We start from the raw sequence: 27,890 nt of genomic DNA, 5'->3' as shown, positions 1-27,890 counted from the left end.
AGCAGCAGCTGGATTAACTAAAGCTATAGCTGCTAGGTCACGTCTGCGATGAGTCAATAAAAACTTGAAAGACTGAGGAATCGTATACAATTTATCTGTTTTCTTAGGTGAGGCAGGCTGACTATCAGGGAAGCTATAAGCTGGTTAAATACATCCTCCAATGCTAATAGCACTGGGGGATGAGTGAAGGTTCTGAGAATTCCATTTGAAACAACTCATTGGATTTTCTGAGGGACTGAGAAACCTCAGTGTTCTCCCACTGAAAGCACTGGCACATTCTGGAAACCGTCTCAGAGAAAAAGAATCCCTCACAGGGATATTCAGATACCATACTTTCCTCTGAGACGGAATATGAAATCTGAGGAGAAAACCCTGCCCTTTATCTTCCTGCTTAGATTCAAAATCTCTTCAGAAAAAGGAATCCATTTTTCTTTTACCAGAAACCACTTTTTGACAGGAACATTGGGGCAAACAGGTTTATTAATGGCAGCCACAGCTTCCCAAGGGGTGGGTACAATATTCTGACTAAACAGGGAAAATATCCCTGCCCCTTCTCTTAAGATAGACAAGAGTGGCTCTCCTTTGCCCACTGAGGGGACCTCAGCAGCCACAGAGGAGGTGGCCAACCCTTGGTGCTACACGACAGCAATCTGGGGGAAAAAGAGGAGTGGTCTGAGGAACCACCTTTGTCTACAACAGTCATCCACCTGTGGTTGATGCAAATTGCCAGCCTGTTGTGATGGCAAATGTTGTTTTCTTTTTGTGGTTAGAAGAAGATACTACCATGGTACCGGTAGTTTATTCCATGGTCAAGAGAAAATGGTGCCTCTTTCCTTGGAAAAAGCTAAGCAGCAGAAGCCACCAGAACTTCAAAGTTTTCAAAAGTCACTTTTTGCCAATAAAATCACAGTAAAAACACTTTAATGCACTTTGCCAGCTGTAAAAATGGAAAATGAACATAGTTTCTCCACAGAAAAAATGGTTTTACGATGTTTTTAACAACTTTTAATCTGACGGAAAAGAAGTGTTCTCCTGTGTAAAAGTACAGTTAATTCTCATGATAGTCAGTAAAAATGTAAAATACAGACTCCTACTTAAAACCAACTTTCCTAACCAGGAAAGTAGTTTTAAACACTAAATATTAAATTTGGAAGGGTTTTCCCCAAGGGGAAACTTATCTGCCCTGCAAGAGAACACCACAAGTCGACTGTCAGTCCTTGAAAGCCTGCAGAGGAGCACTCTCTTCTGTGACAAGAAAGCTCTGAAGGTTTTGGTATCCAGACCTAGACAGTCCAGTTCAAGCTGCCTACTGGTTTGACCATGTGGAAAATACCCTGACGTTTTGGAAGATGGCCGGCTGTTGTATACAGGATACAACCCATACAGCTTAGGCTACTATACCACTGATAAATATGATGAACATCAACTATTTTATGGAAATAAGATGAGGGACTGCTGATCAGAAAGGCACACAGCACTAGGCTGACAGCCATAATATACATAACATGTATGGTCTCCAGAAATGTGTAAATTATTCAAGGTGTGGCACAACAAAAGTCAGGTAGAACAGTTTCCTTTTGCTTCGAGAGTCTTCTCTCCCTAAAGATACAGCCAAGGATTCTGCTTGATGCTGCTGTCGCACTGCCTACTCACTCTATTGCTGGTGACTTACTCCAGGTGCAAGCAACGTTCCTAAACCCTTTTTCCTGCCCTTTTGCTATCATTTTCACTCCCTCTGGTTGATAATCATATCTAAGTTTTTGTGACACAAGTGTAGTACTTGGCATTTACCTGCACTAAACCACAAATGCCACCTCTTTCTGCCTTTCCAATAGTTCCTTAGACTATTCTGCAAGTCATCCAATGCTGCATCTTATTTTTGTTTCATTACCAAGTTCATAAATTTCACTCTTGCTACCTTTTTAAAGAGAGTAAGCAAATAAACATGGCTTTCTTACCCAGTAAACAATTTAGTATGCATGCACTGTTTTAAGATCTACATGAATTAAGTGTTTTGCCCTACATGCTTTCTGCAAAATGGCATGTCCAGTACAGAAAAGTCAGTAAAACAAAAGCAGGCACAAGTATATGGACATGTATACTCTAGGTATATATATCCCTATGCAAGGTATTAAGACTGTTATTTTCAGGTAAAATTACTACTAAAACTGAAAAGCACTAGCACTGTTAGATACCACCTTCTCAAACATTCCAGAAATTAAAAAATATATATATTTTCCATACTTTCTGATTACTAGGATTTTTAAGTGCCTTTAAATCCTCATACAAGCATGAAAATGCATATTTCCCAGACTTAACAGTCCTTTTACATACAGTATGCATTCTAATGTTATGAGCAGCTAATTAATTTATTTTATAAGCTGTAACTCTGTTAATCATCTTTATAAGAACATCAAAACAGTAAAAAGTGGACCTAGTAGTTCAGTCCAGCCACCTGCACAAAATAAATAAATCAGACTATGGTGTTCGCCACAACATCTTAATAACAAATTCCATACACTTACCTAAAGTTCTTTCTCCAGACTGATCCACATCCTGTGCCATTTTTAGGGCCTCAGTGGTTGCTATGTCAACATTGCATGGAACTACCACCAAATTGATTGTCTCTTCTTTCTCAATGAACTTCCTAATAAGCTTCTTGATCTGAAATCAAAGGTAAGGTAACATCATTCCTGTTCATTTACATATTTTACACTGGCTAAGTATATATTAACAAGAGGATTTAACACACGTGCCATATGAGAAAGTTTAGCTTTGTAAACAAAATGTGAACAAAAATAAAATATACAGTATACCAACAAAAGAGGGATATTACCACATTTTTTTATTTACCTTTTTTTGTATTTTATTCTCCTTTCATCAATGCTCCAGCCCTACAGCAATCCTCACTGACTGCAACAGGACTTGCATCCATATGCTGACTACGGTGCAACAGGATACAAGCTAGCAGCACTGAATTGTAAGCTGGGAAGGAGCTGCCCAGTTAAATATTCTGCCCTGTGCATAGCTCCACTAATAACCACAAGCCATAAGCCTTTTCAGCACTTGAGCTTTTTCATAATGGTTGGTGTGGATATATATATATATATATATATATATATATATATATATATATATATATATATATATATATATCCTGTTCTGACTGGAGTATGCGTCGTGTATCAAAGTACATCTTTACTGACTTGACACTACGCAAGTAAAATTTATACATATTTCTTTTTTCTCTGTGGATTTACAGTTTTCATCTCTCTCTCCAAGTTTAGACTTATGTACAGAAGTACAGTTCACAAAGATAACATTCTGGAGGAGTCTTTACACATCAAGTCACAGCATATCCTGTATCTGAGGGTTGTGACGTCTTACTCTGAGAAATCTGCCAGAATATTTCAAATGTAAGAGATATGGTCCTGTATTTCTAGGCGGCACTAGTGGTTTTTTATGGCCTTTTCAGTACTGTGGAGGGTTTTGTTTGTTTTTTTTTGTTTTTTTTGACATTTACACCTCACATTTTATTCAGGCTGATAAATACAGGGTTTAGCTTAATCATACCATTAATGTGTTCTTATCAAACCGGGGCCTAAAAAATATTCTTTTCTCAAAGTTTTTTTCCCTGTCATTGTTATACCAAAGTATGTATAAATTTTACTTGTGTCTACAGGCGTGCACATATTTCAGATTTTGCTCTTTGCTTTTCCTAAGGGCTATTAGTGCATGAAATGTTCATTTTACAAGAATGACATTCCATATGTGGTATCCTAAAAAAGTTAAGAATAGTTTGAGGTATTGCAAGAGACATTTTATTTATTTAAGTTTGATGACTGGAGAAGTCGACTGGGCCAAGAAGAGCTCGTTTTCAGTGAAGGCCCAGGGAGAAAAGCTCCACAATAATTGCAAGCTACATTTCACATGTTACAAAAGGACATTCCCATAATATTTTACTCCGACTAGGATCCCGATTTCGAGGGATCTGAGAGTCACATTCAAGCTAGAATGACTTTCTATAATTAACAAATGACAACATTTGCAAAACAGTTGAAAATAAATGTGTAGCATCTATTCTCTTTAGAGGAATAAATATAAAAACTGTCAAAAACAGTAGCACTGCGACTTAAGGACTCCAGTTCTAAAAGACTTGCTCTCAGTAAAACTGATCACTTACACTGAGAGGTGGCTGAGAGTAAGTGATTTGGAATCTGGTCCCCATAGTAAGTCTGTTTATAAATAGGCCTTCCACCAAAGTAAGTCACTTACACTGACAGCAGGTCTTTCAGAATTGGTGCAGATGTACAGTAAGGGCAGCTCTTTTGGAATCTGGTTGAAGGTCTAAAAATATGCATTACTGTAAACAAATGCTGTTTTCTTTTTATATGATTTTTTTTCATTAAAATTCAACATGCAGTTGCTCCTTTACCTCTGAGGGAATAAGCACACAAAGATATTTTTAGTTAATTAGATCATGAACATTTCCAGAACGTAGTGCTAGAAAATGTTAAATCATACCGACTTGCTGGACTCCTGGATTACTCCCAATTCCAACATCTCCTATATCTCCTTACTAACAGTCTGTCTGACTTGCTCAGGCATCCTGTAAAGGGCCTGCTTTATAGGTCTTTGGGGCCCTATATCCACATGTTGCTGCACAAGGTGGGTGCACCCTGGTTTCCCAGTGAACATGTCCCCAAATTCCTGTAACACTGCTCAGATTTTCTCGAAACTAGGTAGGGGATATCCGCTGGGACATTGCTACCACTTCCACTGAAGTGTCAGCCCGAGCCTCACTGAGGCGTTCAGTCACCAGATCCCCCTAAAACTCTTGCCATTCACTACAAATACACAGCACAAGGGCCTGTCTATCGTGGTATGGTTTCAACATGTTAACATGGAACAATTTTTGTCCCTGCCTCTTGCCTAGCAGCTCTACCATGTAGATAACATCACTGAGCTCCCTTACCACTTTGAAGGGTCCTTCCCAAGCTGCCTGCTTTGTGTCTGATAGGAATGAGAACCATCACCTACTGCCCAACAGCATACTCTTAGATTCGAGCATTCCTGTCATACCAAACTTTTTTCTGCTGTTGGGCTCCAGCCAGGTTCTCCTGGGCCAAGCTCATGAGCTCCCGAAGCCTTGTTCTGAGGTTTAGGACATATGCCACACTCAGCCTCTCTACTCATCATGAATTAAATCTAGGCCCCCTCATCCTCTGATACGCCAACTCAAAGGGTGAAAAACCTGTGGATTCCTGGGGTACCTCCCTGTATGCAAACAGATGGGGCAAATATTTGTCCCACTCCTTCTTAAACTGGTCTACAAATGCCTGTAGCATGCTCTTTAGCATAGAATTTAATCTCTCCACAAGACCATTAATCTGGGGGTGGTAGGAGTTGTCTTCAGGTGCTTCACCCAACAGCATTCCACAGACAAACCAGCAGGTTTGACATGAAACTGGCACTTCGTCAGTCAGTATTTCTCTTGGGAAACCTACCCTGATGAAAATCTCTACCAACGATTTGCCACCTTCTCTGCCTCGACGGAGGACAGAGCCACCACCTCAGGGTATCTAGTAGCATAATTTACTACCACTAGGATTATACTTCTTCCCTGTGGAACTTGGGGTACTCAGAGGCCCCACAATATCCATAGCAACCCTCTGAAATGGCTCCTCTATCACAGGTAAAGGCATCAAAGGAGCTGCCATGCCTACTTTTTGTCACTGTTCACAGGTCCTGCAGTACTCCGTTACATCCCTGGCAATCCCAGGCCAACAAAACTTTTGTATAATATGTCTCTTGGGTACTGCTGGGGTATTACTACTCACCTCTGCCCTTACAGTCACTCTGTTCAGGGTAACATCAATACCCACCAGCAGCTGTGGCTTACCTTCAGCCTCATTGGTACAGAGTAGCTCCCTCAGTGAAGAAGCCACATCACCAGTCCTGGCTCCAGGTGTGCAGTCTGTTTCTCCCCCAGGCTACCAGACCCACATGCCTGTCTCCAAGCTTGACTGCATGTCACTGCATGCACAGAATGTACTGCATTATCAAAATCATTCCATATCAAGACATCTGCAGGGATATCCTCAAACACACCTACTTGCTTGCTTCCTTCCTTTTCCACCCTCCAAGTCAAGCTGAACCCTGGCCAAAGGCATTTGGAAGGAATGTGATCCCTCCTAAAATTCTGACTGGAGTGGACTGTCAAAGCAAACACTGCTCCTCTTTAACCACTGCAGGCTTCACAATGTTATATCACAGCCTGTGTCTCTCTTGGCAGTGGCCTATTCCCCATCCACCAAGATCGGATATAAACTCTGCTGGTAGTTTGGTACCCCAGTTGTCTCCAGACAACTTACCACTGGCATTCTGTTATTCCCACTTGCTGTCTCCCCCACCTTTTGTTCCCCACCTTGCCACCATGGACATCTATATGCTACATTGCCCAACTGGTTACATTTAATGCATTTAACCCTTGATCCTGGCCATATACCTGAACTAGTGGCTGCCCCAGTTACTGGCAGACTCTGTTGGGGTGGTTTAGGCTGCCCACCATGGGTTCCCCTATACCCATGTGCAGCACTATGTATCCCTTTCCTGTGTAGTGATACCCTGCTTGCTAGGTATAGATCTCCCTTTTCTCCCAACATATCTGCAGAGTTGCATTCCCCGTCTGCCAACCAGATTCTCATGTCTTCAAGCAAAGTGCTAAGGGCTTGTTTCCTCACCAAAAGGTCTGCCAGCCCTTGAAAAGTGGTGACCTGACACCCACCTATGAAAATAAGTGCTCACTTCAGCAGTATAAGCACATACACTTTCATCTGCCTTGAGTCTATGCTCACAACACTTTTTCTGTAAGCTTCATGTGTTAACTTAAAAAACATTGTAATAAACAGTGCTTCACATTTTCATAATCTAAACAATCAGTATAAGACAATTTAGAAACAACAGTTGCAGCTTTACCAAGGAGTAAGGGGTGAGGAACTGTACCCAGAGCCCTCGGTCAACATACTGTTTACATACTCTTTCAAACATATGAATCAAAATGATCACCTTCTTGTTACTGAGGAAGAAATTTACTGACCTTTTTTGCTTGTGTGGTAGAATTTCTCCCTTCCCCGTTACCTCTATGACCCTGGTGAAGAGTCAGCATTTCCTTTTCATGTTGCCTCTGCCTCTCATTTTCTTCAGCCTCCAGACATCTCAGTCTTTCTTCAGCCTCCAAATGCCGCATTCGCTCTGCGAATTTTAATTCCAACCATTTGGCGTCCAGTTAAAAGTCTCTAACTCTATTCAGGTTTTTAAGTCCCCTGAGGAAAAGTTGAATTGCCCTGTTTCAGACAGCTGCCAAGCCCCCATCAACAGAATGTTGATCTCCCTGGTTGCTGGTCTGTCCTGTAGCTATGATTAAGGCTGCAATCATTTCACCTTTAGTCAGGTCGGCATGCCCCAGTGCTTTGGTTCGGCACATCTCAGCCAACTGGTTCCTTGTCAGCTTGCCATAATCCTCTGCTGACATCCTTGCCTGCTCTCCCTGACTAACGTAAGCTAACAAAAAGTAAATAAATAAAACTATTGTGATATGAAACTGACTGTCTACCATGTGGCTGCATGAGAGTACAAACACCTTCATTAGTGACCACTCTTTACAGGCTACAGGAATTCAATATCCACACCACTGCTCGCAAATGTGAGCATGTGATGATCCCACCACTGCTCACCAATGTGTAAGCATGTGATGATCCCACCACTGCCAGCCAATAAATGTGATGCCCACCACTGCTGCCAATATGTGATGGCCACCAATGTGTGTTGTCCCCATGCTGGACCAGTAATCAAGGAGCCTGAATCCTCAACACTGACACTGAAGGGGGACGTGCACTTCGAATACAAATGGATATAATCAGTATTTCCAGATGCAGACCTCTCTGCATCAAGTACACTCTCCTATAAGAGCACACAGGGAATACACTCAGCCTGTGGTCTGGATGACTACAATGGTCTCCCTCCAGGTCCCCAGTAGGACTTCCCACTGGTACAGCTGGAGGGTTAGGTCCTCGGCCGAGTGTCCAAGCCAAGTCGTCCATCATCCTCTCTGTAACCCAGTGCTTCATGCCCCTGCCCCAAGTAGCTCACAGTTGCACTTTTTAAGATTTAACTTACACACACACACACACACACACACACACACACACACACACACACACACACACCTGGGAAAGACTGTCACAGATTACCAATTCTACCAACTTTGCCCAGACTATAAGGTAGTTATCACTGCCACCAGTCAGTTACTATATGGCTCTTAAAATGTTATCCAATTATACTGCATAATATTAATACTAACACAAATGGTAGTAGTTCACCAAGATGGCTAGGCCTTCCAGAGTGGCCCACACATTGTCACCAAATAAATATAAACACTCTCCATAAACACTCTCCAAGGTTAGATATTTTCTACAAAGACGAAGCCACAAGAAAAGTTTTAAATATATTTAATAATAAAAGTACATGAAAAGACTGAATATATATTCACAGTAAAACAGGACTTCAGCTCACAGGAAATACTGAAAAGAACAGTGATGGACAGGCTCAAACAAATAAAGAAAAACAATATCTAAACTAAGTTTCACTGTACTCCTGATTGAATCTAAGAAAATTACTGTTCCCTAGTTAAGTTACTTGCTACCTCAAAGCAAGATGCTGTGGGGGTGAGGGTCTTTCTAGTCAGGCCTCCCAAACAGAAGATTTCTCTTTGTAATATCTAAAATGTAACTTCCAAGAGGGTTGGCAGAATGACCTCATCTCGTCAACTGACTCTAGGTTCTCATAGTATTCCCCTTTGAAGCTGAGACAGGAAGTTAGCACAGGCAGCCACAATACACATCCAAATGTTTATGGCAGTGGCTGGGGCTTCCCATCTTTTTATTGAGCTAATGGACAAAGTCTCTTCCGCAGAGCCAACATCTCTGCTCCTATTCAGCACTGTGGGGTGCCTTTTAAGGGCTTAACAGTTCATTTACATTTTCCTTATTTTTCTTAAAGTTAACCTCTGCTATGCCAGTATCCTCCATTAAAACATATACAATTAATTCATCTACAATAATACACACACATTTGTAAGATTATTCATGTTAATGTTACTAAATTTGTAAGACTGGACTAAGTGTACTTTACAGTCTTTATATGTACAAATACAAAATAATCCATTACAAATGAAATTAATGTCTAGTAGTAATTTGTCCAAGTTGTAATATTATCACTGATTTTAAGTTGGAATCTTATTGGTTACACCAGTTAAAGGAAAATAAAATATTGTATTCATACAGCTAATAGACTAATACGTACATAACATTCTTTAGTATATACGTCATGTTTTTTAAATCCTCAAGTATTAAATATACTGAAATAATTGCATTCAAATATTTATTATCTAAGCCCAGTTCAGTACTTTATGTTCAGTTCACTGTCAACCAATATGTTAATGGGCAGTTCAGAGACATAACCACAATGTTATGGTTAAAATGACATTGAATCTGTATATTTTCAGCAATGTATAAATGCTTGGAGTAGCACATAGTTCTCGTCTCTTACAGATATTAGTCTATCTCTAATCTTTTGATATAAAATAATCAATAAAAATAAAGAGTTAATTCAACAGGTGCAAAGAGTTAATAATAGAGTACTAAGTCATAAATTAAATTCTGTGATTGCAAAAGAATAAATTAATCAAGTTAAAAAATAAAACTAAAGCAGACAGCTCATAACTGATAAAATATTTTCACAGAATGGTCTGTAAAAGAAAAAGTTGTTAAATATATTCAGTTTTAGTAGTAATACTTTATATAATTGTATTACTTGTATTAAGTATGTAAAATTGCATTTTGACTTGTTGTATCAAAATAAGACTAAAGATTTTGTTTCTTAATGTGTTTTGTATATAATGTGATCAAAAATACATATCAGTATAAAGTGTTTTGAGTACATTAAAATAAAAAGAGGGAATTGTAAGATTATGCTCAACAATGTTTTAAGGTTGAAAGTAACTTTGCTACAAATATGCAACATAAATAAGGAATAAGATAAAGCTTGCTTAAATGTAGAAACAGAGTTTAGTAATATGTGATTAGCATCCATACTAAATGACTGTGGCTTAAAAAAATAAGGAACTTGTGTAGCATCCATACTAAATGACTGTGGCTTAAAAAAATAAGGAACTTGTTTATGAGTGTATTACACACACATCAAGAAAGCGGACTTCTTATAGACATGACAAGAATGTAATTTGCTTTCTTTAAAGAATTGACAACAGGACATGTTTTTCTAAGAAAGTTTAAAAATATGCTTTTCTAAGAAAGTTTATCCACAAGGCGTTTCCTTGAAGACAGTTTACTTATCAGTATTTGCACAAGAACAGATGTGTCAGCATTTGCGTCATCAAAGCAGTATCTTTCCAAAACCAAAAGGGTGTATGTGTTTAACTAAAAATATATATAAAGTCTGTATTAAATCCAATTATGTTAGGGGTATTGGTAGGGACACATTTGTCCTGAGGTAAATGTTATATCTCTCACATCATCTGTACTATATGAGAAGTAGAACATTTTCTGAAGCTGTACAGAAGTACGTTTGGTTTATTACAAAAGTTATTGATTACTGCTCTTAAAGACAGGTGCTGCAAAGTATATTCTCTCAGTGTATATTCTGCAAGTTTCTGTATGCAACAGACTGTGAATGCAACTATAACCAGACTTTGATTTCAGCAGAATCCTGCCAGCAAGACTGAGTGTCTTAAGAAGACTTCAAATCCATCACCGTAAGCATCAGAGTAACAGCACAGTACTGTAGCACAATAAAATTCATTTTTCAACATTTCTCTTCATTTCAGCAGGGTGCACTGTTGATACATTAGCAAAACTCACAAATACATTTTCAGCACAAGCACCTGTACAAAATCAGTTTGATATGCAAATGACACACAGTTCTAATACATTTGTAACACAAGTATCTTGTAAAAATCAGTTTGATATTCAAAGGACACATTCTTTACAAAACTCCAGTTGGCTATGCTGGCACTTGCCCATATCACCACATTGCCTGTCTGGTTAACAACTGAATCTCTCTCGTATGTAACCAGTAAATTAATTTTATTATGCATCCTTTACTGTGCTGACTCTTACCCGTATAAGTTCTATTTCTCTTCTAGTTCTACTTTCTGACTTCAGTATGACTTAATTGATTAAAAGAAATCAGTAACTTTTTTAAATTTAATTTTTGCTTTAATTAAAGCACCATGGGACATGGACAAGTTATGACCAAAATCTTTACTGTACACACTGAACAGGATTCAGAGAAAAGAAAATTGCTGAAGTGCTATTATAGCCTCACTAAGAAGCCCTAACAGTGCTACAGTGATAAAATCCAGTTAAGAGACTTGAAAGATCTGCACTGAGCAAAAGCTCATTGCTGGCTTATTTGCATGTCTCTGAATTTGTTCCTCCTACCAACCCACACAATGATTTTGCACGTGGACCTACAAAGATGCACACACTGACAATGAGACAGATCCAGATTTGTCCCTACATACATACACAAAGATTTAAAATACCTACCAACTGCAGTACTAAGTGTCCTATTCCTGCCACAGACATCAATGGGTAATCAGCATCTGACAGTATACATTTTTATTGCTTTGCTCCCCAAAACCCCCCCCCCGCTAAGGTGACCACCCTGACCACCCTGAAAAGCTTCTCTAAAGCCGACTTTGGGCTCCTAAAAACAGAGGTGGCTAACGTCTCGGCACCCATGCCAATGGAAAATAGCTTCATGACTGCCACATCATACACCAATGCACTGTACGAGTATGTACACAAATGAATGGACCTTGCCATACCAAATAGAACTAAGACACTCTCCTCCAAAAAAAGGAAGTCAATCTGGTGGTCCCCAGCCATCAATAAACTCTACAACAGAAGGAAGAAACTGTTGCAGAAAAAAATGAAGTCACAAGACTGGAAAACCTCCCTTATCTGTCTCAACAAAAAGCGGAGATCCCTTATCAAATCCTCTAAAGACAGCTATGAAGGCAGAATTGCAACTGGCACCAAAAACAACCACAAAGCCTTCTATAGCTATATCAAAAACCTCCAAGGCAATACTCAGATTTGCTGTGAGTTATTGCGCAATGGGACCTCCTATACTGAGCCAACATTTTGCTTTAATTAAGGCACCATGGAACATGGACAAGTTATGATCAAAATCTTTACTGTATACACTGAGCAGGATTCAGCGAAAAAAAATTGCCAAAGTGCTATTACAGCCTCACTAAGAAGCCGTAACTGTGCTATACACTGACACATACAGATCCAGATATGTCACTACATACATACACAAAAATTTGCAATATCTACCAACTGCAGTACTAAGAGTCCTATTCCTGCCACAGACATCAATGGGTGACCACCATCTGACAGTATACATTTTTATTGCTTTGCTCCCCAAACACCCCCCCCCCCCCACTAATGTGGCCACCCTGAAAAGCTTCTCTAAAGCCAACTTTGGGCTCCTAAAAACAGAGGTGGCCGTCTCTGCACCCATGCCAATGGAAAACAGCTACATGACTGCCAAATCATACACCAATGCACTGTACAAGTACGTACACAAATGCATGGACCTTGCCATACCAAATAGAACTAAGACGCACTCCAAAAAAGAAGTCAATCTGGTGGTCCCCAGCCATCAATAAACTCTAGAACAGAAGGAAGAAACTGTTGCAGAATAAAATGAAGCCACAAGACTGGAAAACCTCCCTTATCTGTCTCAATAAAACGCTGTGATCCCTTATCAAATCCTCTAAAACCAGCTATGAAGGCAGAATTGCGGTTGGCACCAAAAACAACCACAAATCCTCCAAGGCAATACCCAGATTTGCTGTAAGTTATTGCATAATGGCACCTCCTGTACTGAGCAAACAGATATAGCCAACATTCTGGCCTACAGATTCAGTGCCAACTTTACCCCCCCCCCCAAGGGCTCTATCACAATACCAGAAGAAAGCCTGGTATTCACCATTTCTGTGGCACAGGTAAAAGCTGCATTGTCCAAAGCCAAGAATACAGCATCCATGGGACCTGATAATATCCCTGGCTGCATCCTATATGAGCTACAAAACGAACTGGCACCACATTTGTGTGCCCTGTTCAATCACAGCCGTACCTCAGGCTATGTCCCTACTGAACAGTGCACTGCCACAGTCATCCCACTCCATAAAAGGGGAGCAACTACAGACCCTGGGAACTATCGTCCCATTAGTCTGACGAGGCTGGTATGCAAAGCTATGGAACGCATCATACTGGACCTGCTTAAAGATATAGGCAATTTCCAAAGTCTTGACCCCACACAGTTTGGCTTTGCCAAGGGGAGATCCTGCCTGCTGAACCTGGTTGACTTCTTCGAGGCAGTCACCAAGGTTGTGGATGAGGGTAAGGCAGTGCATACAGCCTACCTCGACCTGGCCAAGGCCTTTGATACCATTCCCCACTCAGGCATCATTGATAAACTGACCAAACTAGGAATCAGTCCTTACATCACTAGGTGGGTTGCAAATTGGCTCACAGACAGGACTCACTGAGTGAAAGTTGTGGATTCCAAGTCAGACTGTCGACCAATCACAAGTGCAGTCCCACGGGGCTTGGTCCTGGGCCCTCTTCTGTTTGGCATCTACTTCTCAAAGTCCAGCCCAACACAGAATAACTCTGGCTGACCAAGTTCAATGATCACTGCAAGTTAGGAGCCATTATCAACTCCCCAAGTGATGCAGACATCCTACAAAAGGGCCTCTCTGAGACCATTGACTGGTTTTGGAACCATGGCCTGAAGCTCAACGCCAAAAAATGCATTATCATCCCCTTTGGAAAAAACTCAGTTCCCATGAATTACCACATTGATGAGAGCCCACTGAACACTGAAGGGGCCATAAGAGATCTAGGCACCCAGGTTGACAGCTACTTCACCTTCGATCACCACACTGCCACTGTGGTCAGAAAGTCCTACATGGCACATCTTATAAAAAAGGTTTCACATCCAGGAAGAAAGAGGTCACCATCTCTCTCTACTCATCCCTCATTAGACCAATCATAGAATATAAACCCCTGTTTGGTATGTACCTGACCAGACATCTACAACAGCTGGAGAAAACGCAAAAGTACTTCACAAAAAGGATCCTAGGCCTTAAACACATGTCCTACATGGACAGACTCAAGAAACTTCAGCTGTTCTCAGTCTCTTATTGTCTACTTAGAGGTGATCTCTGCTTGACATACAAAGCCATGTCCGACCCAGCCCTACCTGAAATGCTACACTTAAAGAAATCCCAATCCCTCCGCGCCACATGCTCCAGAGATCACAATCTCATTACCACAATTAACAGAACATGCTGGAGGGACAGGTTCATCCCCCCAAAACTGCCCATATTCTGGAATAAGCTTCCCATTAAAGTCAAGCAGAGCACCTTGCTGGCCCTCCAAGAGAGATCTTGACGAGTGGATGGGTAAAAGAAAATTCACTCCAGGGATCACTCCAGTTGCCCTTCTGGATAAAAGCACTGTGAACAAACATTGGGTGGCACGGTGTCTAGGCAATTGTTTTTGGGCTAGGTTTGTAAAAGCTCCAGGGCCATTAGCCTAGTACACACCTATGAACAGCACAGTACAGCTTTTCTTTTTTCTTTGAATAACTCTACCATGCTATTCCATCCTCAGTGTGGGAAAGTGCACATGTCTAATAATCACACCCCATACTGGTGCACTTGCATGTTGCTTTCTACAGCATGATCTCTGTAGCCGGAACAGGGATTTTGCAATACGTTATGCTTTTCTGAATTCTGGGGACTGTTTAAATTTCTGCCTTTTCTCTACATTACCACATTTCAGAATAATGCACTACAGTTTTAAATAAAGTTTCCCAATTTTTTGTTATTACTGCCTGTCTTTGTTTACTGCAAGACTTGAAATGTGGGGCAGTTGGCCACAGGGAAAGTGAAGAGTTAAGGAGATCAATGCATTTAATGCTATTGTTTTGACAGGGTTGAGAAGAGTGTATGGCTGGAATACTGGTTGGGCTGGCCGGGCCACGGAAAAATAAAAAAATTCTACTATTTACTTATACAGGTGGTACCTCACAATTCAAACACCTCCCAACTTAACCATTTTGCAATTCAACCATGCTTTCAGCCGTCCAAGCATCCCCCAGTTCCAACAGCCATCTCGCAATATGACCCGGAAACAGACCTCTCAACCGTCCCAAATTACTCGGTTTTTACCGAGTTTTGAGGTCCCAATAATGGGGTGCCATGATTCCAGAGTGGCACCCCATTATTTCCAATTTGTTTCAATCTATTTTTTTGTTTTTCGCACTTTTGGAGCTGACGTCATCACGTGCGTGATGACATCAGCTCCGTTGGCATGTCGTGCGTCTGTTTGAGTACTGGACTGCCGTTCAGGCTGAATACAAAATATTTAAGCTGCCCGTCTACTTTTTAAGCTTACTAAACGAATGCTGCACTAGCTAATATGCCGTTCGGGCAGGATTTCTGCAGAGCTGAAAGCCAAACGAAACAGAAGGTACTGGTGTGTGTGTATTAACTATGTGAGAAATGGAGCAGAATGTTAATAAAGTTCTCTGCAAGCCTGACTTCATTGCTATTACTGTGCCATTCCTGCATGATGCATCTTATTGGAGAACAATCTTGTCATTTGAAAATGCATGCTGCAGGTCTTGCATCATTAAAAATGAAATGTGACTTCTAGATCCTTGTTTTATGTGTATTCTGACTGATCTTATTTAATCCTCCAATAAGTACAGAGACATTTTCTTGTACAGTCCTGTAAGTACCAGTTCTCTGAGTTTTCACTTCTCCGTTTCAATGCTTGGATGCTACACTGGGCATCTAATGCCATAGGAATGTTCTAGCCCTGTAACTGTTTGCCGAGCAATGTTGTCGTGTTATGTTAAATTAATTACATGTGCCACCCTAGCGTCATAAGAGTCCCCCAATAGTACAAGGCAATTTGATTTAAACATACAGTGTTCCTTGTTTGAATTCTCCGGTTATAACTGGCGACGTTTCCTGAAAGCGAGCTTGATTAATGTGATGGGGCTGCCAGTGATGCTGAATGTTTTTTCAGATCTGTTTCATTTGTTTAGTTTTTGTATATTCTATCGAATAGTGATTGTGGTAGCTTATTTACTTATGTGAATGACCAAGTATCTGTTGTCAAAGCCAGCTTTTGTGGGGAAAAATATGACTTTTGGTTGGAGCGCAACAAGCAGAGAAAGACTAGCAGGAAGGGCAGCACTCCCCAGGTACCTTTTTTTGGTTCATAGATCATGCCAAAGAGATGGCAGTTATCGGGTAAACATGATGTTTGGGCAATACTAGGTGACATTTATTATACTAGCATCTGTTGCTTTATGAAACTTGATTAAGCATGCTATGCAAAGCATGTTGTAATAGCAATTAGCATGTTTCTAAACTAATTTGTGCAACCATGCCTCGTTGATTGTTAACTTTAATGAATGAGAGTTAGCGCTTTACTGTCCCCCAATCATCTAGTTATACTATTTTTAACTATTTATTTTTAAAGGGATTGGGGACTACTGCTGCCCACTATCTCAGCTGCTTTTGCTTATATATATTTTGTGTGTAGAAGTAGACTGTTATCATGGAAATGTTCTGAATAGGGCAGTTTTGTCATTATTGGTGCATGGAAATGTTCTGAATAGGGCAGTTTTGTCATTACTGGTGCATGCATTTTGCTTCATTGCCTACTGGAAAAAATGTTCAAACAAATTTAAAAAACAATTGTATGTGGAAGTAGACTTTTTATGATGGAAATGTTCTGAGTAGGGCAGTTTTGTCATTATTGGTTCATGCGTTTTGTTTCATTGCCTACTGGAAAAATGTTTAAATAAATTTAAAATGCTCTTAAGTTAAACAAGTGTGCTGCATTGTACAAGGAATATAATTTAATAAAGTCAGGAAGGTGTAGCAAAGAACACATGTATGTTTCTTGTATTGTGTGCAAGAGGCCTATGATTTGAAAACAGCCCAAAGGTAATCTTTATCTACCACTGGCCAGATGCATTTTCTTTAGATGTGGTGTTGGTTTCAATGCTGTCAATGAATGCGAGTTTCAAGGTCAGAGAAGTGTTAATGCCAAGTCTATTTTTACTGTGAGACAGTAATGCTTTGTTTAGCAGATATCATCTATTAGTGTTAGTGCATTGTGCTATAAAATATAAAAATAAAACCCAAATAATCGCTATAGAAGTAAAGCAGTATGCAAACTTTAGTGTGTATGGTAAATGGGGTGAAATAGCCAGGTAATGGGACACTGGAATGGCTGCAGGGGGACACTGGTGCTGTATTTTGGGTCTTTTCTTAAGTTTGCGTTTGAAATTTGGTATCCCACAATCCCACGGGAGTGGGTGGGGTTGTGTAATTATGTATGCAAATTTTACGTTAATTAGCGTACAGATTTGTACCTATTTTTCATGAGCCTTGTCCAGATTTTTGATATTTCTAGGTTGAGAGGTATGCCCGGAAAGGAAGCTGAAACATTTTCATTGTTTCCTGTTATTGTGTTGTTTATGTACTGCAGTTATTTCTTTGAAGTGTTGCAAGCAAGTGAAGAAATGAGGCCAAAGAAAAGTGATACTGGCAGGAAAAATAAGTGTCTGAAACATTGAAAAGAACAAAGAAATCATAGGTAAAATTGAGAGAGAAGGTAAAATAGGACAAATAGCAGAACAGTATGGCATGCCTAGGTCTACCATCTCAACATTTTGGAAAAACAGAGAAAGCATCATGGGTGCTAAGGTGTCAAAATGAGCAGAAAAGTTTTTGGACAAACACAGAAAAACAATTCATGAAGATATGGAGAAAATGCTTCTTGTTTGGATCCAGGAGATACAGATGAACGGAGATCCAGTAACTCAGACCATTATCTGTGAGACGGCTAAGCTAATCTTTGAAGACCTACAATAAAACTGTAGGAAGTAGCTCACAGCAAACAGAGGAATTTAAAGAACATAGGGGATGGTTCCACAGATTTAAAAAAGAAGTGGCATTCATAGTGTTCTGAGACAAGAAGAGGCAGCTACTGCTGACAAAGAAAGTGCACAGAAATCTGTCAATGAATTTGAAGAATTGATAGAGAGAGAAGACTATCTGCCAGAACAGATTTTTAATTGCAATGAAATGGGATTTTTCTGGAAGAGATTGCCAAGTAAGACTTAAATAATCCAAAAAGAAGCTAAGATTGCAGGTCACAAGCTCATGAAATATAGGCTCACACTCCTCCTGGCAGCAAATGCCAGTGGATACTTCAAGCTGAAGCCTCTGCTGGTGTAGCACTCAGAAAACCCAAGATGCTTTGAAAAAAGATCATAAAATCAAAACTACCTGTAATGTAAAATCAAATACCACAACTTGGGTAGACCAGTCAGTTTTCAAGGATTGGAGTTTAGAGGAGTTTGATCCAAGTGTCAAAAAAGTACCTGACAGAGAACAATTTGCCAATGAAAGTTCTGCTTCTTGACAATGCCTCTGGGAAATTCTTCAGACAGACTATGATTTCATCAAGGTTCAGTTCCTGCCTCCCAACACAACTTCTCTCAATCAACTTGTGGATCAACAAGCCAATGCCTGCTTCAAGAAGTTCTACACAAATGCACTCTTCTCAAGGCTATTTAATGTGACCCATTCTTCAGACAAAACACTGAAGAAATTCTGGAAGACTGAGTTCAACATTCTTCATGCGCCTGGGATGAAGTGTCACAGAAAGCCCTTTGTGTAGCCTGAAGGAAACTGGTTCCTTCCTTTTCCCAGGGCAAAACTGTGAATGAAGCAGATGAAATGCTGCAAGACATTTCCACGGCAGAGCACCAGGATATAGGGGAAGTGGAAGCGGGAGATGTGGAGGAACTGCTACAAGACCATGACAACAAGCTCATAATGGAGGAACTTACAGCACTTTGCAAAGAGCAGTTCAAAGAAAAAGAAAGTGAAATTTCTTCTGAAGATGAAGACTCCAGGGAAAAAAGACCTACACCAACAGCTTGCATTAAAGAACTTTTATGCAACTGGAAAGAAGGTGCACGCTACAGTCTTGGAATAGCACCCCAAAACAGGTGACATCAACAGGGTGATGGACTTGTTTAACAACACAATCATGCACCACTTCAAGACCATCCTGAAAAATAGGGAGAAACAAGTCAACCTGGACTATTTTTTTTCACCTACAGCTGCCAAAAAACAGAGAGAACAGGCAAGACAGGGTGAAGAAGACTACCCTTCCAATAACTAAATACTACGTGGACTGTAAATATTGTGAATATGGTGACTCATGTTCAGTTTTGGCCATGGACAGTGGTGGGACTGGGCAGAGTGAATGGCCAAAAGTGTATGATGCTGACTCAACTAAATGAATGAGCCAAGCAGGGGAGTCACTGAGCAAAGTCCTGGAGAGGGATTAAAAAAACAGACACCAGTATACACTGTACTGTGTGTTATTTCTTTTGGGGGTGTTGACTGGAAACTGTTGTAAAATGTTTTAAGTTATAATGTTATTTCTTTTGGGGAAGTGTTTAGGAAACTGTTGTATGGATAGGAAACTGTTGTAAGATGTTTTCACATTAAAGTGAACTAAATAAAACATTAATCAGAGACAACAGATATTCATTTCATAACTGCTATCGTACAATGATGTAATGAGCGTGCATTTTAGCTGGACAGGAAACATGTTACCTGCATTCTTAGATGGATTTAACATGAATAAATTTGTATGTAACATGTGAGCACTAGTTTTAGGAATGTACAGTAGTCCTCCATCCCTCCCCCACATCCTCTCCTCCATTTAAGAGATGTTCTACACTTCAAATCATGGTGAGCTACATTTTTTAGAGCATTTTTTTAATTTTGTTTGGGCCAGGAATGAATTAAAACATTTTCGATACGTTTATATGGGAAATGGTATCTCACAATTCAACTGTTTCACAATTCGACTGCTGTTCTGGAAAGGATTACAGCTGAATTGTGAAATAATACCTGTATAGTACTGTCATGTAATAGTGTTGTTGTGCATGACGCTGGAAAAAATACATGGTTCAGTCACTTTCAGTAGTCCATTCTTTCAGTCACCAACTAGGAAAAGTCTGTGTGTGTGTGTGTGTGTGTGTGTGTGTGTGTGTGTGTGTGTGTGTGTGTGTGTGTGTGTGTGTGTGTGTGTGTGTGTGTACATGCGTGTCTGTGTTACTATGTGCATTTGACAGAGACAAGAATTACCTGACTGAAAACATTTTTTCCAACTATTTAAACCACAAAGGGCAAACAAAACACCTTTAATAGCTGAGCCAGTTTAGAGCTCTCCAAGGCCTTTGGTATGGTTAACGACCAGCTACTCATCCATACTCTGAAGGCCTTCTCCTTAGATAACCATGCTCTCCAATGGTTTCAATCCTATCTGTGTAGTACACAGCAGGCTGTCTTATGGCAGGACAAACTATCCCCCCTTCTACCCATTACCCTAGGAGTGCACTAGGGCTCCATACTAGGACCCCTTCTTTTCTCCATCTTTATTAATGACTTCCATACTGTCATCCCAAATGCAAACTGCATTCAATATGTGGATGACTCCACTTTAATTTTTTCAGCCACCTCCCCGACAAATCTACTGACATTATCCCAGAATACTTTCAACACAGTTGAAAATTCGCTCTCTAATCATCATCTGATCTTAAACCATAACAAAACAAAGCTGATACTTTTCTCCCCCACTCGTAGCCCCCCCCCCTACACTATTCTTTACCATAAAATCTAATAATGGCACCATTATTTCCCCGGTTGCCCAGACTAAACTCTTAGATGTTATAGTAGACAATAACCTTAAATTTGATATGCATGTCAACCAAACTATCAAAACTATTAATAAAAAACTTGGCTCCCTGTATAAGATTAAACCTTTCCTTACTCCACTTGCTAGAACTGCTAATGCCCACTCCCATCTACTCTCTATCCTTCTTTATGCCTCCCCTTTATTCACTAATTTTAACAAATCCGATTTCGCAAATTCTCTAGCTGTTATAACCAAATTGCTAGATGGCATGGCATACAGGACACACCACTGTCATAACCTAAATCTTCTAGGGTGGCTAGAATTGCCTAGCCTACTTCAATACAACCAACTCATAGTGACATATAAAGTCCTCAACCATCCTGAAAATATGCCTGCACTTGAAAACATCATCAGCCCCTACAGTAACCTTGGGCCACTTCGCTCATCTAACAGACTGCTGGGTTCAAACATTCAAAACCAACAACTCAGCTGGGGACTACCTGTTTGCCAACTCTGTTGGCAAAACTTGGAACTCTCTTCCTGCCAACCTTACTTTAGAATTCTCACTAACTCAATTCAAAAAAAGTCTCAAACAATATTTTAAAACACACTGGCTATGTCCTTGTTCTAATCCTGACTAGGTCCTTCTCTATAATTGTGTGCTAAACAGTACTTTATGCTACATAAAATATGTGCCATAATTGTTAGTCTGCATACTTACGTAACTTTAATAAGACAGATTGTATAATTTGGTTGATTGAACAGAGTCTGCAAACTGTATGTAACATGTATTGATTATATGATTTTGCTGTATGTTTTGTTTGGAGCTTTTCCCCCCAGGCCTCCTCTGAAAATGGACGTGTGTCCAGTCGGACTATCCCGGTCAACAAATGTAAAATAAAATAAGATTAAAATAGCTACTAGTCTGAAGAGTCAGATTTTGTCAAAGGACAACCACTTGCTTTGTGTTTGCACAATCACTGCAATAGAATGTGGTTGACAAAACCTGGGCATAATTATGTTCACTCCTCCTACACCATGGAGAGTAGTCAACTTTGTGAAGTGTAGGGGTCTGAACATTCATGCAGAATGACACTACTACATACTAGTCGGTGCTACTGCTGCTACTTGTGCTGGTTAATTAACAGACATATAAGTTACCCATAGTGCAAGAGTAGATGATCTACAACCTGTCACATCACAATTTACTTTCTCAGAAACAAATGACACTTTGATAAGCAAGCAAGTCAAGTCACAACAGTGAAAGAGGGAAATGTGACCCCTCAGTCTTACTGTTCCAGTGGAAGCCTAGGAAGTTTACTAAAGTCCATCATGTAAAAATTCACTTACTTTCTCTGGGTTAGAGTTCTGGAAACATTCATGGTTCTCCAACTTATTCCCATCCTAATAGTTTTGGGGTGTTCTGTGATGAATACTATAATCTTAGAACAGGTTTCAGCAGCTCTCCAATTGTGTTATCCCATGAAAGCATAAAGAAAGGGACACCGATAGGCAAGCAAAGTCTCTAATTAAACCTAAGCTATAGAGTTACTAAACAGCTGCAGAGCAGGATTATGAACATAGGCTTTCCAGAAATCCACCAAGCTAGGAGGGAAGAAATGTATAATGATCTAGAAGGTTTTGTTTAATGGTATTTTAAAATAGAGGAGAAGCACCAACATCCTGCAAAAAAGCTGTGGTGGCTGTAATGTCTAAGGATGGTAAAGACCCATCAGATCCAACTTAAATGCTATGTTTTTTAACTGTGTAATGCAAGTAATACTTAATGTGGAGCTTTTCTCCCCTGGCCTCCGCTGAAAAGGACCTGTTGTCCAGTTGGACTCTCCCGGTCAACAAATGTAAATAAATAAATAAATAGATAAATAAATAAATAAATATAGTACCATTTCGATTCTAAACCATGATTATAAAGTGCTCATGTCTAGAACGGCTAAAAGAATGGCAGATGTGATGCTAAAATTGGTAGACCTAGATTTATGTGGTTTTGTGGAGGAGAGACAAACATTTGGCAACATTAAAAGAACAATGACGATCCATAGTGATTTTGCTTGTTCGTATGTGTTTATTGATATTTTGCAGGTGGTTTGTTTGTTACTGTATTAGGGCAGCAACATACATCGCACACTGAGTCTGTTTTTAAAGGCTGTTAGTATTATTATAGCCAGGCACGGCGTATCATGCATTTCAATATATTCTTTATTGTTTTGTTTGTCTAATATGTGCTGCTTAGAAATATTTCTGTTCGTTCAGGATTTATATAGGATAGAAATAGAGACATGTTCCGTGTTTGATTTCAACATGTATTAGGGTTGGTCGGTTTTTAAGCCGATGCGGCACTAGTTTTTCATTTTTCATGATCATGTGTTAAAATGCCTATTCCGATCACTTATTGGAAATCTATGTATTATAAGCCTTTACTTTTGTATTATTGGGGGGTTTTTTAGTTCTACATTTTCTAGTTGTAGCCCTCTATTTGACAAGGAATGTACTAGTTTTTATTCATTAAGTATGTTTTATGAGGGTTTCTATGCAGTCTCGCAGACGTTAGAGAACGTGACATCTTTGTTTTTAATATATAATGAAGTTTTAACTGTGTGACACTGTTTCCATTTCTGAAGAAGTTGGTAGCAATACTGACGAAAAGCCTGTGTGTTGTGCTTAAATTAAATATACGTAATTGGATTCTTATCATTTCTAGTGTTTATTTTTCATCTACAGAGTGGTCCGTTGGCTTTTGGAGCAGATCCACCTTTGGTTTTTTTTACATTTTTTTTTCAGTTCATTTTGTCAAGCGTGTGTGTATTGGGATGGAAGGCACTCCAGTTACACCATCGAGCTCTTGCACAGAAGGAGAAACCGGCAACCTGACACAGTTAATCGAACTGTTGACTCAGAAGGTGAATACCCTTTCTAATCAGTTCGATGATATCATGGAATCTCAGCAGGAACAGAGATCTATGTTTTCCAACTTTTCAAATGGAATCAGCGTAGAGGGGCAAGTTGGTGGCGGCCCTTCTAATAATCCCAGGGATTTTGCGGGTCTTTCTACATCCTGTGGTGAGTCCCTTACCCAAAGGAATATTCCTAAATCTACAGGCATTCAATATTTGGATAAAACTTTGTCGGAAGGTGCACAGAGACAGGGGATTGTTCATTTGCAGTCTGAGAGGAACAATATACCTGCTAACAATTCTCAAGATATTCCCAATTTAAATCAATGGCTGAGCCGCTCTTTTTCCTTTTAAGACAATGGGAGATTTAATGCTACAGATCAAGGTACAGGCATTGTGTATGATTTACCTTCTAAACTGAATGTATTTGATCAGAATCTTATGAAGCTTAGGAAAATCCAACTGGAAGTGGCCTATTTTGGTGAATGTAAACGGGCTGGAGTTGTACCTAAAGGCCTTAGTTCCTGGCAATACCCCACGGGTTTGGAGGAGGGGGTCTACCTTCCACCTAGAGTTAATCTAATTGTTTGATAGGCATGGGTTCGAACTTTTGGATTTAATATGTAAACATTATCAGCTAGCAGCAGACAGTTTAATTATAGATACAAACAAATTGGATGGGGAAATAAAGAATGATCTAAACTTTCATAGGTACAGGTTCGATTACAACCGTTCCTACAACAGTATAGATCAACATATTTCAAAACTTACATCAACAAAAATTAAAAAAATTACAAAGGGATGTCAAAGCATACAAAGAGGGTTCGGCTTATCCGAAACCTCCTGTATCCCAAGGTAATTTTTTGTCTACCAGAACATGGCAGACAGAAGGCCCTAATACTGCTGGCATGGCGAGGGGAACGAGGTCCAGCAAGTTGGAGAATCTCCCTGTAGATTCCATCGATGCAATCGATCAAGTCAGACGCAGTGAACGGCTGGCTGCCCAATACAAGTCAAACAACTCCAATGAAGAGGTCGAGGGTCTAAATTTTCGAGATCTAGCCTCGTCCTCCCCTTCGAATCAGGGACGGAAATCCAGCAACCGGTCCAGGAACAGGAGAAATTGATCCAGTCTAATTTGATCACTGACCAAATAGACGCAGGTGCATGTAACATTACTTCAAATACTGGACTGGACTTTAGAATATATAATTTCTCTGATTATTTTTGTGAAGGATTTGGTGGATCTTTTGGCCAAGGGATTTTCCTTTGTGCCTTCTAAGAGAGCTGACTTGGCTTCATCTATTATTGATTTGAAATTGTTTGTTAGGAAACAGAACCTTCAGCTATTGTTGGGTAACCTTAGAGACAAAGCTGATTTTTTTGTGTCTAGCACATATAATCCACCATTCCATTCTTCTGTTTAAACAAATATGTGAATTGGACATACATCATGTACTTAGTCAACCTCTTTCCAAGCAAGTATGCAAGTTTAACACTAGTAAAGAGGAGCAGTCACTGTTGGATTCTTTAAATAGCTCTTCAGTCAGGGTTATGCAAACAGATAAGGGTGGAGGTCTTGTAGTGATGAACGAGTCAGATTATGTTAGGAGAATGGAAGACATTCTTACTTCTGAGACATATAAGGAGGTGTCCAGGAATTAACTAAATATAGGAATGTCTAAGGTGTCTTCCTACTTCAATGACATGTTTATCAATGGGACTATTGATTTGGATTCATTAAACTTTATATCTCTACCAGCCCCCCGAATTCCTATCATATTTGGTTCCCCTAAGATTCACAAGAATCCTCTACATCCACCTATGAGCCCGTTGGTGAGTGCCAGGGGTAGCATCACTTATGCCAGTGCCAAATTGGTAGACACCATACTGAAGAAATACGTGGCAAAGCGAGCCACAAATTTCTAAGGATTCTTGGTCTTTCCTATCCAGGGTAAACCAAATACCTTATAATGTGGATAGCCATTTTATAACCATAGATGTGAAGGATTTGTATTCTTCCATCCCACATACAGTAGCTTTAGACTGGATCCCAGCCATGATGATCTTAAAAAAGGCTCCGGCTGAAGAAATTCAACTGGTCAGTGAATTGCTAGACATAATTTTGACTAGCAATTTTGACATTCAACAACAGATTTTTTTCTCCAGTTGATAGGAGTTCCAATGGGGTCTCCATGTGGAGCCAGTGTGGCCAATTTGGTCATGGCCTACTAGGAGAGAGACTACATTCTATCCAATTCACTATTTCAAGACAAGGTACTGATGTATACATGTTTCATGGATGACATATTTATCATCCTGAAAGGAGATGAAGAGACAGCAAATTCTTTATTAGAATTGTTCAATTCTTCTACAGAATTTCTCCAGTTTACTCACAGTTTTGCCCTGGATAGGGTAGCATATCTGGATGTAGACCTCATGAAAGACAAGGAAAATGGGTGTTATATAGCCAAGATTTATCGGAAGGAATCTTTCTCCAACAGCTATGTCCATTTAAACAGTTGTCACCCCTTCTCACAGAATAGATCTATAATCAAAGGACAACTAGTTAGAGCTGCTAGAATGGTGTCTAGAGACGGATTTCCTGGAAGAATGTACTTTTATGGGTAGCCTTTTTCTTAATAGGGGTACCCTGTGGATCTTATCAATGATCTCTTGAGAGGTACAGAAGAAGAGGGATAGGGGTTTTTACTTACCCATACTTAACCAAAAAAGTACATCCCAGGGCGACCATGTCGTAAAACCAGACGCAGTTACCCCAATGTCCAATAGCTTTATATTAACATATAGCATGGATGCAATGGAGATAATTTCCATCATTTAAAAAAAACTGGAACTTGGTCACAAAGGATGATTTCATCCGAAAGAAATTGATAGAATATCCAAGAATTGTGTTTAAAAGGGGCCACAAACTCAAAAGTTTATTAGAGAAAAAATTCAGGGTTCCTAATAGCAGGGACGGCATGTATAAGTGAAACGTGTGCAGTTATTGCACTTGTATAAATACGAGTTCTAAATACAAAATAAGAGACATTAACATTTGATACAGTAGCTAGGTACAATTGTTCCAGTACCCAAGTAGTGTATTTAGCCAAGTGTTCCCTCTGCCCAGCTTTTTATGTTGGCAAAACAGACAGAAAACTACACAAATGCATTTACGAACATCTGTATGCTATAAGAAAGGGCAAGTTGAAAAATGCTTTGGCAAAGCATATAGTGGAGAACCCTAATCATGTTTTTCTGTTTCTAGTTATAGACCAAGTACAGTCAGATGGTAGGGGAGGGCCATCGTCTCTTGTCCTAGAAAGTAGAGTTGTCATGGCAACTTAGGTTAGATACCCGTCATGCACCTGGCATCAATGGCATGTCTTCCATATCATGCCTATTAAAGCTTAAGAGGTTGAATAGATGATTTCATTATGTAGGACTATCAGGGTCCAATACATATATTCTGTATATCTGGTAGTCATATGGTAGATCATGACTGTCAATCTATTTGTAGTATTTATAGAATTTATAATATTAATTTTTTTCCTTCCGTCTCTTTGTAGTAGTACTAAGGTCTAACACACATCTTGTACAATCATATGGTAGCTTATGACTGTCAACTTATTTTACAGTATTTATAATATATTTTTTCACTCTGGCAGCCCCCTTATTTATTCTTGATATAGGGAGATGTAGGGGAGTTGACGGGAGTAGTTTGGGAATATTTAGATTTGTGCATCTACAGTGCGACATGACAGAGAGAGTTACTCAAGTCTTGGTCGCACGTAGTTTTAACTTATTTTAATTAAATTTATTCTGTATAGGTTCGGGATTTTACTCATAATATTATATCAAAGTATTTTCTGATATATATTTTATTAGAGCAATTAATAGTCATTTTTCTTGTTCGTATGTGTTTATTGATGTTGCAGGTGGTTTTTGTTCTTCACTGTATTAGAACAGCAAAATACATCGCACACTGAGTCTATTTTTAAAGGATGTTAGTATTATTATAGCCAGGCACGGCGTATCATGCATTTCAATATATACTTTATTGTTT

General features: G+C 39.6%; 1 protein-coding gene across 1 annotated transcript in view; it reads right to left on the bottom strand.

Annotated features, from left to right (window-relative positions):
* Nucleotides 1–27,890, bottom strand: part of LOC122803382 (interferon-induced GTP-binding protein Mx3-like) — a 1,250,224-nt gene that overhangs the window by 769,258 nt on the left and 453,076 nt on the right. The window contains exon 9 of the mRNA XM_044072962.1: nt 2,526–2,664. Coding sequence (XP_043928897.1) covers nt 2,526–2,664 — 139 coding nt within the window. The remainder of the gene's footprint in view (nt 1–2,525; nt 2,665–27,890) is intronic.

The sequence above is a fragment of the Protopterus annectens genome, chromosome 5.part1 (assembly GCF_019279795.1).
Source record: "Protopterus annectens isolate FY-2018-M chromosome 5.part1, PAN1.0, whole genome shotgun sequence".
NCBI classification, from domain to species: Eukaryota; Metazoa; Chordata; order Ceratodontiformes; family Protopteridae; genus Protopterus; species Protopterus annectens.
This window is presented reverse-complemented; position numbering and strand designations above follow the sequence as displayed.